We start from the raw sequence: 14,312 nt of genomic DNA, 5'->3' as shown, positions 1-14,312 counted from the left end.
GTATATTCAATCAAATTGATAAACCCTTATTATGAAGGGTTCTTGGTTAGCATTTTTACTTGAAGAGGAACGCTGTAAGATTTTATGAGCATAACTTTTGATCGACGTCTTTGGAAGTCTGTTTAATTCAATAAGAAGCCAAAAAATGCCATTCCAACCGAGTCATACAAAGAGTGCATTTCTTAAAATAAGGTAATATTATTATTTAATACGGGCAATCTACTGACTCCTTATTAAAACCTGTCAAATCCCACGATGTGACGTCACCATAAGCGTTGCGGCTCATATACGAGTATGAGCCGTGGGAGCGGACGGGTAGAGTAACAAAAAGATAGGTGTTAGTTACCTTTATATTTGCTTGAGAACATGATTATCAAAATAAAAATCAATAAGTTCTGTCAGTGTTAAATTATATCATAAATAAGTACGAGTACAACCCACATATTTTCCTTAACCTTGTGACAGATTATACAGAAAGAAAATGGTTCTTTAAAGTACAATTGCTAAGATATCATGCAATAAGAAGTAGCATTTCTCAATTATACTCTTGGCTGTAATAATTATTTTCTTGGTTTCAAAGACATGTGGTATTGAGTGGCTACGTTAGATAAATACAGTGACATGAATTTATGGAAAAACTCCCACTAGTGGGTTTCTGAGCTTTAGACCTAACGAATCCATGTGACTCTACTATTAAAAAAAAACTTATATTACAGGTTGGAAAAAATTAATGGGCCCTGGAAGGAAAGTGCCTTAAAACCTTAAGACAGGCGAATTTAATTATTTTATTGTCTGTAGTTTTGTTTCTTTTTTAAAATAAAAGAATGTAGTTTAAGTAAAATGAACTCAAAGTTTTAAGGTACTTTCCCGCCAGGGCCTATTAATTATATATATTATATAATTTATTCCACACTGTATATTTTATAGATCCAGTCTGCTCACAAAATTTAACGAGAATCGGGTGAGATGTGTGACCTGCATACAGGTCAACACCCGGACCTCTGAACAGACATACAAACGCATTTTTGCCCTAGCTGAAACGGAACTGTTTCGCTCGCCACTTGCAAACATGTGTAATTCCAAGGTCACACTTCTATGAAAATTTAGCGTCTGTTTTTTTCTAATGTTTATCATTAAATGTAATTCTAACGGTGCAAAAAAATGGAACCCCAATTACGAGTATAAGTATAACATCTTATCTAAAAATGACGTAGACCTACATACGATTGCACGTGTTATCTGTTATTTAGAACGCACATTATGTGGGATAATAAGATAAAAGAAAATTTGAAAGAGATAATAAAATATGCGTTGTGCTCTGCATGCATTAAGGGCCGATACAGACGGACTGCAACCGGACTGCAACTTGTAGGTATGGGAACAGCACGCCGACGTTGCAGTTGGCGTGCAGTCGGCGTGCAGTTCCCATACAAATTTCAGTCAGATTGCAGTCCGTCTGTATCGGCCCTAACCCTAACAATAACATAATTATTAAGACATTACATTCATTAAAAGTTACCAAAAGATTAAACTGCTAATAACAAACATCACAAACTGTTTATACTTAATACTGATAATCAGTAGATACTTAGCCGGCTGAGAATAGGTACGATTGTGCCATATCCATTTTTGAGCAAAACAGTTTTTTAATTATTTCTATAATAAGAAAAAATATGCTATAATTGACACTAATCTTTTTTTGAAAAATATCATGTTTCAAAAATGTTGTGCCATATCCATATTTTATTATAGGATATTAACACTATGTTAACAGAAAATTACCACAAAAGTGTGACATATCCAAAACTTTTGTGTCATATCATACATTGTACGTTTAACATTTACTCATCAAAAACGGATATGGTAATAATAAAAATCCTTTTATTTCATGATTACCACTATATTCACAATATTTGTATGGTACTTTAAATAGTACACATATGTGCCTAAATGATAAATAAGTTCAATATTTCATAAATGGGCGTTTTTTTTTAAGTTGTCCCCTACACTTTTTTTTCAAATTTGGGATTTTTTATGTTATTTCTACTCAGAATCACGAGCTCTTTCTATCCTAATAGGAGAAAAAAACTGTCCCAAAATGTCCATACATTTTTCGATCTTTCCATTCCGCGACCGCCATACAAAGTCTATGAAAAATGGTGACGGAATGGAAATAAAAACCTTAGGACAGTTTTTTTCTCCTATTAGGATAGAAAGAGCTCGTGATTCTGAGTAGAAATAACATAAAAAATCCCAAATTTGAAAAAAAGTGTATGGGACAACTTTAAAAAAAAAACGCCCAAATGTAAAAAAAATCGAAAAAAAAATTGTTTAGCTTCTTTTCGCCTTCCCTAATCAATGTAAGTGGCGTATGGCATAAACGTATTCTCACCCGACGAATTGATACGTAGTCAATAATTTCACCTCTTTTTAACTTTACTTTAACTCTCAGTATGTCTGTACGGTTACCATCAGTTTGTCACTGACATAAACGCCGTCGAGAACGTAATTTACTTTCTATACATCCCGTTTGCACTAATATAGCGAGTGCGAGCGAGATGTATAGAAAGTAAAAAATTACGTTCTCGACGGCGTTTGTGTCAGTGACAAACTGATGGTAACCATACTGAAGTAAAATTAAACAAGCCTCCTCTGGAATAAACGTGTGTAAACTTACTTTAAAATGTAAAACCTCCTCCGTTCCTAATTCGAATTTGCATGATCTTAACAATTCACCTATAATACAAACGAAGAACTTTGTTAACGTTCTAGTAATTTAGAGAATGCAAATGCACATTCTCTAAATTATACGTACGTATGAATCACATTCGTTCCCAAGAACCGGCGATAAATCGTACATTAAATATCTGATTCAATGGAAATAAAATAGCTTTATTAGCTTTTTCATTCCAATTCATAAATTGTCTTTATTTTAAATAATTTAAAAAACCGGTTTTTATTAATATTGTAAGTAATAAGTAGTATACTTCCCCGAAAAATATTACTAAAAACAATAAAGTTTATGATTATTATGATTATGCTTATGATTATGATTATAAAAATGTTCATCATCATGACTATATATAGTTGATTACTACTTGAATTGTATGGCGATTAGCGTTTAATAGAATTTATTTAAGAATCACTTCCTGATAAACAGCTGTCACTTAGTCACGTTGATGCGAATGTAAATATTTAATTGTTGACCTCAATGAAGCAAAACATTTTAGATAGTAGGTACTCATGAAAACAAATTATTTTAATAGGGGCCTAACGCAAATTATCATATTGATTTTATATTCGATTTAAGCATTACTCACGTTAAACCGGGCCGTGTCCGGGCCGAGGGCTAGTCGGCCGTGAGTCATACTTTATTCACAAAATTTGTGTCACGAAATTTGCAAGGGCCGACTTCAACCAAAACCTTAAAAAGTTAAAGTTGGCTCTATAAGAAAAAAATCCCAAAAGCAAGTCTAATGTTCATACATATATTTTCAGTTGTACAAGTAAGTATATCGTTACCTACCCTGCATATCATAGATTCATAGCAGTGTAATTTTAGTATAAAATAGCCAGTAATATTGCCGAAGGATCTAAGAAGCAAAATTTTAAACAGAAATAGTATGTATATGTATTTTAAGAGTAATTGAAATAAAAGGTGAACCCGCGCAATGACGCCATGCATACCTAACATTTATCCCCTTCGAATTTTCTGGATAATCCTTTGATATCCTTTTTCGAAACAGAAAATCTAATCAATTTATTATTTGATTTTGTAAGTGGTATCACGGACCTCCTTTAAGACTAATTGACGAAATTATAAACTAATGTAGGTGGTAATAGTATAATTCGATCAAATGTGTGTCAACAAACTCCGTTAAGTTGAAATCGATGCTCATTCACTACTAACCTACATGCTTAACGCTGACATCCCCCCATTACTACTTACCCGGTATATTGGGAAAATGCTTGGGCGAAACGACAACCCTGTTCTGATTAGCTCTGAATGGGTTAAAGCGTGACTTTTGCTTCCATCGACGCATATTAAATGCTTCCGTTGTGTTTTCGAATCGAATGACGATGATGTAAGTCTCTATTATCTTACTTATTATGGAATATAGAAAAAGACAAAAACAAATGTGCTATATATAATTGTATTATTACCTACAAATAAAATACAAATAGATTTAACAAATCCCAGACCTGTTTTAAATTATAATGTTGATCCCAAGGTACGATTGTGTCATAGGGTCTGTGTGGAAAGAGAAGAGTCGTAGAATGTATTATTGATTGGTCTTCGCCCTCTCAGTCTTACCTGTAACAGTTAGCTTTATTAACGTTTGTTGGGTTAAATTATAATTGGCATTATGTTATATAATGCACAGCTTGGGAAGTAGTGGACGGAGTTCCTATAGTATTTTTCAAAGTGGAAGATACGATGACAGATATCAATTCAACACAATTTTGCAACATTTCGCATTTGTATGGAGATGACATCTGTCATGGTACCCTTCCAGTTTGAAAAATACCATAGCATGCATCTACAGGAATTTTGTTAATTTGTGGTATTTCGTTTTAAATTATTAGGAACCCCGTTCTATGTCTCTCTCATCTGTAGCTATGTTAATATGATCACAGTGTATTTTAAACCATTATCTACCAAAAAAATAATAAAAACAACTCACTTCTTTCTAATATCGCCAGTTTTATGAGTGTAGATAAAGGAGAATCTATCAGCACGGTCACTATGAAAGCGATTATAAACGCTGACACGAAGTCAGCTAAGAATCGATAGAACTAAAAGCAAAAAAAATATATACATATAGGTACTTAAATATGTAAGCAGCAATTTAAATCAAACAAATTGAAATGAACAAATGTGTTCCCATTAAAAAAGATCAATGGAAAGGAAGATAAATAGTTTGCATAATTTCTAAATTAGTTTTATAGACAACTTCTGAAGTTTTTATATGCTACTTATGTGCTACATGCTGTTCAGGAAATAGGCCAAATTTCAACTCCTTCTATGTTTGTTGTTTAACACATTTTACATAGGTAGGAACTCATAAACTGAGACTTTTTTTCAGCTACATACTTTACAAAAACTACTTATACCTGCCATGCAAAAGGATCTTCTTTAACATTTAGGTTTTATCTTCTTTAAAATTAACTGATATTCATTCATTTAAAGGAACTTAAAAAATTGAAAATAGTATCGAAACTTACAAAGCGTTCCACGGAGAAGTAACTTGCCGACACAGAAGTGCTATTGACGATCATCATTATGGGGTAGTGGAAGATGTACATCGCATAGGAAAGCCGAGATGGCAGCTTCCACATACGGAGCGATAGGAACCAGTTGACAGGACCTGATTGAATTAATCGTATCAGATTATATCATGTATATTGTATATATAATAGTGATGATGTTAGGTGTACCATATAACATTTGAAAAAAATAGTAAATAAAACATAAAATTAAAATTTATTTATTAAAGACAACATAATGGTCCATACATTTGTTAGTTATTGCTTATCATTTATGTTAAGAATAATAGTGACCTATCATTATTTTTTTAAATAAAAATACTGTCTGGGACAAAGTCTAACAGTTTTTATAGCTGATAAGATTAAGCACTCGAATACACGAGGTACAGACGGTAAAAGGTTCTTATTTGCGGATGTAGGTACCTAAGGGGATCCCCCACGCCAATGACCTTCGATCTGAATCCTATTTCTAATGTTTTTTGTATCAATCAAAACTTAGAAGATATTATTTTAAAATGTATTCACTTAATCGTGAAACTTTTTGAGAAACCTTAACCTTATTTTTACAAACCTATCAAACGATAGTTACCGTCAAACTAGCCAACTTTGCTTCCAGGCCAGGGGTATTTGCCTAAAATTGCCGCCCTCAAACTTGCCAAAAAAGTGTGTTAAATGATGATTTAAGTAAATTATTTTTGCAAATAATATATTGATGCGTATGATCAAAAAGGTTGTGATAAGCTAGAATAGATGTTATCCTTCATAGATTTTTTTTTGTTTCAGAAAATAGTGTTTATTTATAAAAAGCCGGCAAAGTTGGCTAGTTTTACGTACCGTAAAACGGGGTGAGTAGGTTTCGCGGGGAGAGGTGGGTTATGAATGGGGAGAGAAGGTTTGAGAGGGGGGTGAGAAGGGATTTTAAGGCTACTGCTACAAAAATAATGTATTCCAATTTAAAATGGAGCTATAGTAATACGCATAATAAAAAAAAATCGATCCAACAATCTTCCAAAATCACCTTTGTATGAAAACCCCTCTCACCCCAAATACGAGGCACTACGGGGTGAGGTGGGTTTTCCTCTTTATCGTCAAAGTTATGAAATAGAACTACCCAAAATAAAATAAAAACTAAAATACAAACTTCCGGAACACTTATTATATACACCGTTCAGTTTTCATATGTAAAAATAAAATGTTATCGAGGTTTGAATTTCAGTTTTGACCCTACTCACCCCATTTTACGGTACTGTGTTTTTTACGTTAGGTACATAGGTATACTCGTATATTCTAACTATGGGATACTACTACCTTAAAAATACAACTATATTTTTCTATTTTAACTTCTAAACTTCTTATTTAGTTCCAAACTTCATTTAAATATATAGGTAGGTAACCTTACAGTTTTTGAGATAAATTCCTGTGTCGGTTTTTGCGACTTTGGCTACGTAACAGATTTATACCAACCTCCATAACCGTGTGTACATGCAAATATCATCCAGCCAAGACACACAGCCCACCCGGGTCTGGCAAAGGAGTTTATGATGCCGTCCCAAAAGGGGCTGTCCCAATCCATCTGAACAATGGGGTATGAGGAGTAGATAATACCAGCGAAAACCGCGAAGACACAGGACCAGCACAATGTTACAAACCACTGAAAGATTATGAAGAGTGGTCAGTTCGTAATTTTAGTGCGTAATTGTATTACATAGGTACATACCTAGGCACATACTTACACGTAGGTACTGTCATCAAATAATATACGGACCTAACCTACTATACTGCCGTATTCGAACTTCAAGATATTCACCAGAGACGACACGTACTAGACTAGATCCATTCTTGATACGTTATAGTTTAGATTTCAACTAGTTCTCTTTTGCAGCGCAATTCGGGCAACCAATATCACTTTCGATAGATCGTGTTAGATATCTATTAGATGTGAATTAGATCTCTAAGTAATATCTCCTGGAAATCGTTCAAGAGTATCTCCAGAATCGCGGAAATGTCAAATTTGGATCAGGTCAGGTTAGATCTTAAACATATCGTTATCGTAGGTATCTTGGCGATGTATAAAAGATATCTAATAGATGTCTATTACAAAATCCGAATCGGGCCCATAGAGTCTCTTCGGAAAGAGAAGAGTCGTGGAATGTATTGTGCCCCATACATTCCACGACTCTTCTCTTTCTGCACAGACTCTAGTTATAAATGGGCAGTACATAGGCATCGTAAACGCCGTTAGTAGCGTAGCGCCCGTAGCGGTAAGAAGCGACTTTTGAACCAAACGTTCGTGAGTTTCAATAGATTTTTTTTAATAGGTAGATCGATTAGTTTAGCCTCTTGATATGATTTACTGTTAAACCCTACGGATCTCTCGACCATCCAGTATAAAAACAATTTGTATGTTTTTCTTACTCTAGCCATTTGAAGTTCCTTGCTTTTGAAAATATTAAGAAGATAGCCAAACAACATGCCAACGAAGAAAGGCGAGCATCTCGTTAGAGTGTTTACATAATAGTATCGTGTATAATGGATGGATTCTTCCGCTGATATCCTGAAAACAAAACTTTTGTTAAAAATGCCATCTAAGTTCTATTAGTCAAACTTATACAGTGGGCGTTGCTAATAGCGCCATCTTTATTGTATATGGTGGACTACTGTATCAACTTGTAGTACCAATAACATCTGTAGGTATCAGTGTATACTGTATTCGACAGATGGCGCTATATGTGGGTGTGCTTAATGGTATAGCTTATTTCGCATAGATGGCGGTTTTGACAGAAGCTATTTATTAAGTAAACTGGGCACGGGTAAACTGGGTAAGGAAACATTTATTAAGTTTGAAATTTGATTAAAATTGTACTTCTACAAATATGCGGGGACTTGCGAGAAGAAAATGTATACCTAGGTATTTGTTATGTAGGTACGTAGCAGATAGGTAGGATCGGTCTAGCCGCTAGCGATTTTAAGTTAGATTAAAACCTTACGTTGGTACAAACGATGCCGCCGGGAACTTGTTTAAATAGTTATACGTTGTCGTTACCACCATGACGATCAACATGACGAGAGTTAACGCAATCCATGCCGCTCTTCTTCTGCCTAGCACCCAGAATAAAATTAAAGGTGAAAGTATATGCAGCTGTATGTCAATAGCGAGGTACCAAGTATGGCCAATACACTGAAATATAAAACGGTACAATTTTACAACATAAAAAAACGTTTTTATTTACCTATTGTAAATCACCTTTACACCTTCATTAATAACAAATGGTACCTACTCGTACTACAGCTGTCGCAGGGAAATGACCAAAACAGAGATTTTACCAAATATCTAGGGGATATGATCAAGTCACGGGATGTTATTTCGTGATTTAAAAAAAAAACCTGAATATCGATTTGATATATGAATCATTGCAGCAATGCGACATATAAACCTATATAAGGGTCAATTCATAACTGTCACAAATCAATACTTTCGTTATTGCGACTATTTTACATACATATATTAGGTATACAGTGTATTTAATTTGTGCAGATAATTTAGATGCTTATGATTTCTATGTATCTTTTATACTTAATGTAATGCCATACGATTAAATAAATACAGTGTATGTTATTATAAGTTACTTACCCATGACTGCGTTAAATAATTCTGCACGTAAAAGAGGGTAGACCACCAGTATGCCCTACACCGTTCTACTTTATCAACTATGATGTACCACTCAGGGCCGTCAGAAAGATGGTTGAGTAACGACGCCTGAAGAAACACGGCGGTTGCCAAAATGGGAAACATTCGCAATAAACGATGAAGATAGAACAGGTGGATTTATTTAAAGAGACCCTCTGAAATAAATGAAGTTCATGACGATAATCATTAGACTGCTGATATTAAGAATTAGAAAGAGTAACTTGATATTAATGGGTGTAATTAATCGTATTTCATTTAACACGGATTGATGTCAAATGTGCGAAAATTCTAGCTGTAAAAAATACTTAAATTGACTTTTAAATTAAGTTTGTTGTGTAAAAATCATAAAATTTATGATTATTTAATAATTAAAGTATTAGTTACCAATGTTTCGAATTATTTCCTTTGATATATTTCAATAATATTCTAAAGAATCTAAGTTGATCTGGAATACCTATGTCCAGAAAAGAGTTAGTTAAAAATTTTAATGAACTCTTTTCCAGGCATCCTTTTCCTCCAGGAACAGTAACTTAGTATCTAGACTATCTAGTAGAGAAATAAACATTTATTTATTCTTTTTAGGGTTTGGTTCAAAGCACTTAACCCGTTTAGTTTCACCATATCTGTATGGCTTTTTTACGAGCTATTAAATCAATTAAATGTTGAATATTGTACATAACACTAACTCGGACTTATCTTCCCAACAGACGTATACACAATCAGCAGCCCACTCAGCAAGAAGAAGGTGTCGACTGTGAAAGGGGCTGCCACGAACCAAATTGCCGAGAAAGAAGTCATCCACTGTAAATAAGCTCGGTTTGAAACTGATTTTAGACACAACATATGCGTTATAAAGTTAAATAAAATGTATGCTGGATTAGCAGACTCTTCAATAGCGTAAAAACCGCGTGAAATAAGGATGTGCAGGCATTGAGAAAAAATACATAGATTGCTCACTCCATACATCAGTTTTGGTACCAAATAGATTATTATTTTCATAGTCCACATCTAGCATCGAGTAGCGGAATTATTAGTACTGCTACTTGACAATAGATGTAGCAGCGACCGGAAAGTCTAATGCTCAACAACATAAGACTTTCCGGTCGGTGCTTTCTCTATGGTGCAGGTAAGGACTTTTTTTAAATATTCGCCAAGACACATACCGTAAACATTTCTATAGGATTAAAAAAGTGCGTTCTCCTATTCGTAGAGAACGTGTGGCCTATGATAACCCACATCATGGCTAAGGATCTGATTCCATCCAGGCTCTCTAAAGTTTCAGGTCCAGAGTTGAATGTGAGCAAACGGCGAGTATTCGTATAGACAGAGAACGATTTTCCGATAGTATTGGCTTGTTTTGAACCTGAAAGTTTAACAAATGGACGCTGAATTATATGTCAAATAATATATAGACAGCGCATATAAAAATACTTAAATGTTAATTTAATTGTTTGGTGCATGTCCTTATAGTTACTAAAACGAAAACACCATACTTAAATAAATACGTACCTTCCTTACATATCACGGTAAGATATAGATCGTAGAGTGTCGAAATCACAGTAATAAGGATTATGAAGCCAAAAACTCCCCTAAAATAGAACAAAAATGTACTTCATAAATAATAATGCTAGTTCGCTAGTGCAGCGGTAGGTAGCCTCCTGAGACCCCGTATTTGTTCTTGTACATATTCCGCAATCTATTCTGAACTTTTATAAATTGATCAAGAGTTCAAAATTCAAAAACAAAACAACTGCTTCCGGGTCTTGACAGGAGGCTATAACTATAGTCGCCAGCGTAGTTTATAATGATTTAAATAAGTATAAACATGATTTAAAACCGAGCAGTAAGTACAAAAGGAACGCATGGAGGATGATCCCTTAGTTTTTAGATAAGTAGGTAATACTTAACTTTCCTATATTATTAACTCTGGTTGTTAAACTGTTTGCTAAACTGGTCCTTTATTAACTCAGGTTATTAATCTGTTTGCTAAACTGGTCCAACATTGCTCATCACTAGTCAAACACGAAACGCATTAATTTTTTGGTTTACACGTAAACTTGTCACATAAATCGTTACAACTCACCTATTGCTACCTATGTTTAAGTATATTGATAAAATATAATCATATCTAATATACATACGGATAAAATAATATATACACATTTATTTTATTTTAACATGATTATAACCAGTGATCGTTAATTTGCCAGCAATGTTGGTGCAGCATTGTTGGTTAAAAGCATCTGTATGCCCTACTCTAGGTGGAATAGATAATTAGGGTTAATAACAGTAATATTGACCTTAACCAATCCTCTCCCTAGAAAAAAATTGAAGAAAATCCTTTATTTTTACTATGCTGCACCAAAATTGCTGGAAAATTAACGATCACTGATTATATAACCTTTTTATGATTTACTAAAATAACTTCGACAATTTTTGATTACTTACATAGCAGCATAATCAACGGGTGCAAACGGCTTATCATTTCTCAGTCTGCAGAATTCTTCCGTGAATTTGAAACCCACGCTAGTGGTGTTTATAAAAACAGTGTCGATGAATTGCCGAGGTGTGCAAACTTTAGGAAGGCATACTGCCAGTTTGAAGACTTGATCAGCCAGCCAGCTATCTTCTGATACCCTTTGAATTGAGTGCTAGTTATTCTAACGTATTCATGAAAATTAATATAAATGAATGAATACACGATCTTTGATGACGTGTTATATAATTTTGTTGTTGGAAAAAATAAATAAACGGTGGCAGAAATTTGGAATGTTAAAGAAATAACAAAAACGATAAAGTCAACTTCGGTTTTGAAACTACTTAATGTTTGAATGTACATACTTATGTCAGTATGCCAAATTTCGCTCAACAAATTTTACGTGACTAAACAAGAAATATCCAAATTTCCAAACTGTGTTATAGTATAAACTAACAATGCTTAAAATGCTACAATAACAATTGAGTAAATAACTTAGGTACTTACCTAATTAAATCTATATCAGGCCCAGTCATACGATTGTACTTTGATGCTTCTTTTCGTACCTTTTGTAGTTTTCTGAACATATCACTATTTGGTCTTATGATTGACAAAAGTTCTGGCCATGGAAACTCGGGCCATTCCACGGGCCACTCTAAACCTTCTTCGGGCCATTCGGGCAGAGCTGGTAAGTTTAACTCATCTTGAATCATTGGAACATTTATCATACAATACTTGCCCTCTATGTCTGATGGCTCAAAGTTTTCACTGATTGCTAGACACTGATGATAGTTTCCGAGGTCTACAAAGTTTCCTTGTAAAATGCCTCTCGGAAGTCTGATGCCTGCATCAAGAACTATAAAAGACAAAATAAAATATTGATATTAACAATGATAAATGTTTCTTTAGACCGTTAACTTACTAAAGCTCTGTAAACTTAATATAGATAATTCAGATATTAATTAAGTAAATAGGTACCTACTCACTTAAATGACTTGAAGGTTAAAAGTCTAGTTTGAGTTGATTTAGTGTTAAAGAAGAAGGCAAACTTACATTCAGCTGTCAGCATTGTATTGTAACTTAGAAAGTAACTCAATTGTGCTTCACATAGCTCTTCATCTAATACATTCTCATACAACTCCATATCAAATCCATGGCGAGGAACTTCGAATTCAATATAAGCTCCTACTGAACACAAACTGATGACAAAGATTATAATTAGAGACATTAATTTCGTCATTTTCGGGAACAAATACAACCACACATTACTGAATTAGGCTTATTTATAACACATTTACCAATATTTGCTATGTCTTCTGGTTACTGGTGTTGATTAAGATATGTATAGTTTTCCTTTTGATAAAAAAAATATTTTTAAAAGGGTCCCGTAGTCAGATGAATGAATTAAAAAGGTAAGCTTATAAGGTTGGCTGGAAGAGTTCTTTTATGGGGATAAATGTTTACCTATTGTTTTCTTTGGGTGTTAAATATGTACTTATTATGTGCAATCAAGTGTTTTAATACTTCTACTACTACTACTAATTAACTTCAAGTTTCTGACCTCAAGAGCCTACCGGGTCATTATCAATTACTTGAAAAACCGTGAAATTTTCAGCTCTTTTTTATTTTGTAAATTTTATGTACTAAGATACTTAAATGGATTATTTAGATTCATTACTGACCTTTGAATACAAATTATAAATGACACAATAATCAGTTACCACATAATCAAAACATTCATACGTATAAAGTTTTAAAATAAAAACGATCAAAATTGTGTTTACAAATATTAACAGTGTGTCGCTTTGTAAAAAACAAAAGTATGTAGCATTTTTTTTGTGTTTTAAAGATCATCAAAATCGAAATGATTACTGCTATTTTATTTTCGATTTGTGGTGATGCAAATTAATCGCGTCGTAAAGGATCCCTATTACTATATTTTTATCAGACAATTATTGGGGTTTACTTTCATATTACTAGACACGAATTTAATGATAAGAATATAATTCCATTCTTTTTTAATCATATTAAATATCATATGTCTCTTTCTTACTAATGTGATAAGGTAGAAGTGATGGCATGTAAAGTCAATGTTTTCCAGTTTATTTCAACATAATTTCAACACTGGCCCTGTTAACCGTGTACCTACTAACATGTAAACAAGCGCATGTACGGAAATTTTATCGCCCTAGTACTTAGTTTTCATGATAACCAGTTACATAGCGACCATATTGCTATTGTCCATAGGAAACAAATTATTTAAAGAGTACAATATTGACATAATCGTTTACTATTTAATTCTGATAATTGGCAGGAACACAGGAACAGGGGTACGGGCAGGGTTGAGTAGCTGAACCCACAGCAAATGTGATAGAATTTGTGATGTTCTCCTTATTTTCTTTTGATCTATCTGTTCGGAGGGTGTTTTGCCTTCTCGCAAAGCGGCAATTACACTGCGTCGTTCACCTAATGCGGTCGCCGAATTCATTTTAAACTACTTAGGCCAACAAACGTCGTCTTCACATTAGTCTGTCCGCCTACTACGGCGACCGCATGACTCTTAAATGGATTCGTTCAACGAACGTCGTCTTTACACTAGTCTGTCCGCCAAATGCGGTGGCCGAATAAGCATGCACGTCTGACGTTTGTTATTTGTGACAACTTCAAATATAAGTGGCCAATGCCAACGATATAATGAGTACATTTGCATAGAGGTTTTACTTTATCAAATGATCTGCGGTCGCCGCTGTCGGTGACCTAATAAGGCGGACAGATGTCGTATTTACACTGCTTCGGTCACCTTATAAGCATTGGCAGCTGTCGATCGCCGAATGCGACCGACTAACGTGTTCTTTACAATTTTGCGGTCGCCGCATGCAG

General features: G+C 34.1%; 1 protein-coding gene across 1 annotated transcript; it reads right to left on the bottom strand.

The window, feature by feature from the left end:
- Window positions 1-4,283: 4,283 nt before the first annotated feature.
- On the bottom strand, window positions 4,284-12,643 carry LOC134653971 (nose resistant to fluoxetine protein 6-like). The gene is given in 14 exon segments (XM_063509342.1): window positions 4,284-4,315; window positions 4,686-4,797; window positions 5,227-5,369; window positions 6,733-6,919; window positions 7,684-7,822; window positions 8,256-8,446; window positions 8,900-9,111; window positions 9,643-9,757; window positions 10,120-10,319; window positions 10,466-10,545; window positions 11,405-11,607; window positions 11,836-11,839; window positions 11,940-12,288; window positions 12,486-12,643. Coding segments are annotated over 14 exon segments (2,058 nt in total). The 5' UTR covers window positions 12,577-12,643.
- Between the last annotated feature and the right edge of the window lie 1,669 nt (window positions 12,644-14,312).

The sequence above is a fragment of the Cydia amplana genome, chromosome 1 (genome assembly GCF_948474715.1).
Source record: "Cydia amplana chromosome 1, ilCydAmpl1.1, whole genome shotgun sequence".
Taxonomy (NCBI): domain Eukaryota; kingdom Metazoa; phylum Arthropoda; class Insecta; order Lepidoptera; family Tortricidae; genus Cydia; species Cydia amplana.
The sequence above is the reverse complement of the archived record's forward strand: the minus strand, read 5'-3'. Positions and strand labels throughout refer to the sequence as shown.